This window comes from Octopus bimaculoides, chromosome 13 (genome assembly GCF_001194135.2).
Source record: "Octopus bimaculoides isolate UCB-OBI-ISO-001 chromosome 13, ASM119413v2, whole genome shotgun sequence".
Lineage (NCBI taxonomy): Eukaryota > Metazoa > Mollusca > Cephalopoda > Octopoda > Octopodidae > Octopus > Octopus bimaculoides.
The window spans coordinates 13,427,288-13,433,033 of NC_068993.1; the positions used below are offsets into that span (position 1 = coordinate 13,427,288).

The 5,746-nt window shown below is 36.6% G+C and overlaps 1 protein-coding gene across 1 annotated transcript in view; it reads left to right on the forward strand.

The window, feature by feature from the left end:
- The window catches only part of LOC106873667 (uncharacterized), a 127,806-nt gene that overhangs the window by 88,457 nt on the left and 33,603 nt on the right, over positions 1–5,746 (forward strand). Inside the window, exon 3 of the mRNA XM_014921120.2 lies at positions 5,319–5,489. Within this exon, the coding sequence (XP_014776606.1) occupies positions 5,372–5,489 (118 nt within the window). The 5' untranslated portion in view covers positions 5,319–5,371. The remainder of the gene's footprint in view (positions 1–5,318; positions 5,490–5,746) is intronic.

Here is a 5,746-nt window from a genome sequence, read left to right on the forward strand (position 1 = left end):
ATATATATATACATACATATAAACACACGTATGTGTATGCATGTATACGAGCACACATCTATTAAGATTACTTTGAAGGAAGATAACATAATTGATCAGAACTTTTGTAGAAGAATTGAATTTTAAAACACGCACGTATCCCCCGGCTTGCATGCGGCATGCATACACACACACACACACACACACACAAATATACAAACAAAATCTCGTGTTGATCCCACATAAAAGATATTGTCAAAACTGCACCAGAAATATCCAAGGTTCCTCTTTAGAGCAGAATCATGCTTCGAGCCTCGTGGTTACTCTTCCTATTAAGGAAGAAGGTAGAACACCCATACTGAAATGCTGTTCAGACTCTTATATGCGACAGTCTTGTTACAGGCTGTTCAAGCCATTACCTCCCAACATTTTATTCGACCACGTCATCTAAATTGAAGGAACATCAGACTCATTTGGTAAAATGATGGTTAGTATTTGTAACAGTCTGAAGGCGACCACCTGGCAGAATCGTTACGTTTCGTCCGTCGTTACATTCTGAGCTCAAATGCCGCCGGTGTCGACTTCACTTTTCATCCTTTTGTTGGGCTCGATAAAATATGTACCAGTCGATCACTGGGGATCAATGTAATCGACATAACCCCCCCACTCCACCCACCCCTAAATTGCTGGCTTTGTGCCCAGATTTTAAACTAATATTTCTAAGAGGTTGATCGAACACGCATAGAATTTTACACTTTTTTGTCCCCATATTCTGGCTGTACATCCCACAAGTGTGAAAAAGGCGGAGAGACATCATGAAACTGTCACTCCTCCTACGACAAACTTGTTAGCAAGGCTTCGGGTTTCTAAACATGTACTTAATCGCATGTATTTATTTTAATAGAATTACGCACTGTTGAGTCGTCACGTTCATTGAAACAATGCTTGAAACACACCCATTTAAATCTGCAGCATAGATTATGTAAATGATTTATTTATATATACATATCCATACAAGCATGTAAACACACACACACACACACACACAAACAAACACACATATGTAATGCAAATATACATACAGGCTACGTATATATAAACATATATTTAAATACACGTACAAACATATGCATGTGTATATGTATATTTATACACACACATTTATGAAGCTAGATAGATAGACTATATCTATTCACTATTATGTCTATATATACAGTAAAGCGTAACGTAAGCACATTATGGCTAGAACAAAGGAACTGTTAAACAATGGACGTCATCGAGTTTAACTGAAGCCTATGTTTAAACTAGATTTATCGGTAGTCTGAGCTTCCTAGTGTGCTCTTGGTGTGAATGGTTGTCATTCTTATTAAATAGCTATATGAAAACATAGCTCGGCATGATTTTCACAACAGAACAATGGATGTAGCAAACAAACCACAACGCCGACTAGGCAGAATAAACTAGCATATAAACTTTGACAATCGTCGAACAAATATTTCGATGACGACGACGACGAGAACAATAACAGCAACGACAACGATGACGATTATGATGATAATGATGGCTTCTACAGTGGAGATTGCGAATACCTAGAATCAAAATATTTCTAGTCAAGATCGGCGCGGTTTTTTTTTTTTTTTTTTTTTTTTTTTTTTTTTTTTTTGGTAGGGGTTTCAATAGGACTTGTTTCCGTAACCCTATGTGACCACCTTCGTTGTTCAAGACGACACATTATTTGCAGGAAATTCCGGCTGTAGTTTTTAGCATATAGAAGTTCATTCACTTACTCTTGATAATATCCAATTCTAAATATGAGTCACCATATTCTTGGTGTTGGGATTGCAATCCTCCACGTTGTTATTATTTTTGATATCCTCCCTCTCCGTTCCTCATATATATATATAGATATCAGATATCACACTACAGATGACTGTTACGATTTTAGAGTGACTTCTAATTTATCAGTTCGATGTTAATAGAAATAAACAGAATCGTTAGAGCATCAGAAAACTGAGTTCTCGCGTCTGATCGGAACCTGTACATTCTGAGTTCAAACCCAGCCGGTCAACTTTGTTTATCATCCTTTCGATTTCGATAAAATAAAGTACTAGCTAAGTACTAGGATCACTATCATTGGCTTATCTTTTCCTCTTAAAATTGCTGGCATTGTGCCAACATTTGAAAAAAAATTAAGAAAATGGCAATCTGTCAGTGTCTGAGTTCAAACCCGTCGAGATCAACTTTGCTTTCACCGTTTTAGAGTCGATAACATTAATTACTCAATAAATTGCTGATATTGTGCCAAGAACTTGAAAAATGATTATTAGTGTTATTATTATCATTATCAATAATAATAATAATAATGATAATAATAATAATAATAATAATGATAAGGTGAGCTGGCAGAAACGTTACCACGACGGGTGAAATGCTTAGCAGTATTTCGTCAATCGTTACATTCTGTGTTCAAATTCCGCTGAGGTGGACTTTGCCTTTCATCCTTTCGGGGTTGATTAAATAAGTACCAGTTGTACTCTGGGGTCGATGTAATCGACTCATCCCCTCCATCAAAATTGCTGCCCTTGTGGCAAAATCTCAAACCATTATTGTCGTTATCATTAAGGCAGCGACATGGCAGAATCGTTAGTTCGCCGGACAAAATACCTAGTGACCTTTCGTCCGTCTTTACCTTTTGAGTTCAAATTCTGTCGAGATGGTCTTTACCTTTCACCCACCCGGGGTCGATAAAACAAGTACCAATTGTACACTGGATTCCTTATTATCGATTTACCCCCACCTCCGAAACTAACTGGCCCTGTGCCAAAATTTGATATCATTATTATTACTAAGTCGGTGAGCTGGCAGAATCGTTAGCGCGCCGGCCAAATGCTTAGCAGCCTTTTGTCCGTCGCCACGTTCTGAGTTCAAATTCCACCGAGGTCCACTTTAGGTTTCATCCTTTCGGTGTCAATAAATTAAGTACCAGTTGAGTATTTGGGTCGATGTGTTCCCTCAAAATTTCACAACTTGTGTCTATAGTATATGGGGTTTATCATCATTATTGTTATTAATAAATGTTTTATATTTAACCTCATAATTCTCCTGTATTCAGTGACGCGGCACGTATCCTATGATGTCTTACCTAGTTTTCTAATTCATGGATTTATGATTAGGTATTTTATATTTATGTTAATGCTTTATAGCATATTCATATTTAGATTCGTGCCTACTCATCTAAGCAATATTTGTGAAGCATATTAAAACTGAAACACATATTACACACAGGTATATACAAACACACACTTGCAAATACTACCAAATGCGTATCTCCTTCATTCTCTATGTACGTATGTTATATCTTCCTGTCAGATAATGCAATCTAAAGGGAGATAATCATTGTGTGTTGTAACCGAAGGTATATGTTTTTTTTTATCATTAATCCAGTTGTTGAACTACTTTCAGAGAGAAATTAGAAAGTGTGCGGTTTGGGCGGAGTAGCATTAAACAATTTATTTTACACATGTACGCCCACGCAAACATATATGGATATGGATGCAAAATGTAAATGCATGCACACAAAGACACACACGCACACATACACACTCACTCTCATGCGTACAATATTCTTTTGAGATTTAAAACTCCCCAAACACGTATATGTACACATACATAAATTCATCCATTTTTCATAGACGATCATATTGAATGGCTGTATGAAAGCTAATGAAGCGGGAATTATCTAATTTCTAAAGATATTTACACAATTTCACGTAAAAACACAGAAATAATCACGCAAAAACACACAGTCGCACAGATACAAACACATGCAGGTAATTTACCGCACAGAAGCAGATTCATATGGTACCTCGTAAAGTAAAACAAACACATTTTCCTTTTGTGACTCAGTATGTGAGATATGGCATACACTCCATACATACATACACACACACATACATTTGGGCATGTGTATGTTCGTGTACATATGTGAGACGTGTGTATTTCTTACTGCAAATTTTTAACCTATTAACAAGCTTGTGGCCGTATATGTATGCGCAAGTTTATGTTTACACTTGCGTGTGTATCTTATAATATATATTTAGAAATGCACTGAGGCCCTATAGTTAACGAAATAACGAATGAATGAATGTGGTGGGTTGGCGTCTCTGTGAGAAGTTGTCTAATGACCTCAATTGCAGAGGTAACATTTATTAATTTTTTTTTTTCATTTTTTTATATCATACCAAAACTTTCATTCTAAATCGATTACTTTGTTATTGACTGAATTACAACTAGATAAAATAAATAAATAAATAAATATTAAAATTAATAACTATTATATTTTCAAATTTTTGGCACAAAGCTAGAAGTTTTGAGGGGAGGGGAAATTCGATTACATTGACCTCAGTGCTCAACTGGTATTTATTTTATCGACCTTCATAGGCATTTTGTTATATTGTTTAATGTATAGCGCTTTCTTCTTATTCCTTTTAGAGAAATAATCTCGGTTTACATTTTATGGCACATTTTACATAACTCGAGATTTTAGGGTGTGATTTCGTGAGGTTTCGCAGTTAACACGAGCAGGTTAAGCTGTCATACAAAACTACATGTTATTTATTTATTGTTCCTTATGTTCTAGTCATTTGACTACGGTCATGCTGGAGCGCCGCGTTACAGCGTTGTAGTCGAACAAATCGACCCCAGGATTTATTCTTTGTAAGCCTAGTATTTATCGTTCTATCTTGCTGAACCGCTAATTTACGGGGACGTAAACACACCAACAATGGTTGTCAAGTGATGGTGGTGGGACAAACGCTGGGATTTTTCAGTTTCCGTCTACCAAATCCACGCAGAAGCTTTGGTCGGCCGGAGGCTCTGGTAAAAGACACTTACCCAAAGTGCCATGCAGTGGGACTGAACCCAGAACCATATACTTGGGAAGCAAACTTCTTACCACAGCCAATGCCTTTATTTATGTTGTTATAATTGTTATTAGCACCAGGCCATAGCCAACAGAAGGTCTACGACCAAATTCATTACATACTATTTTGTATCCATATATAATTAATCTTGGACTTCATTAACCTTCCTATTTTGAATACGACACTGCGTGCTTTGAGCAAAGTTCTGCCATTTCTTTCTATGGCCCATCAAACGAACAAATTGTTGTTCCTTAAGCTGATCACATGATTTATATTGATAGATATGAGCATATAGGTATTATTTCTAGCAAGCTACTGAACCTCTACAAGCAGGCTTTTTTAATTAAATGTATTACCAATATATGTAAGTAGATTTCATGTCTAATGCTGATTTCCTTTTTTGTTTTCTTATTACAGTTCCCAGTGTGCCTGTACCATGTCCGTTTCAAGGTAGTTACTTCTTCCGCTACATGAACGGAAGTGTGAACTGCAGCAAACCGTTTTCGCAGATGCGAGAATGTGCAGATAACTCGCGATTTAAATTCCATTTTAGAAAATGTAATGGAAATCCGGAAACAACAGAAAAAGGTAACAACCTGTTATTTGCACAGAAAAGCAAACGTTCATACATACATCCACTAACACAAAGACACATACACATCACATGCATTCTCTTTATGTAATTCATTTCTTGTTTCTCACTCTACACCCTCTCCCGACTATATACATGTGTGTGTGAGTGTGTCTGCTGCAATGGATTCAGGCATCGCCAATTTTCGTGTTTTTGCAGACGATACATACATTCTCCCCTATCTATCTATACACACACACACACACACACACAC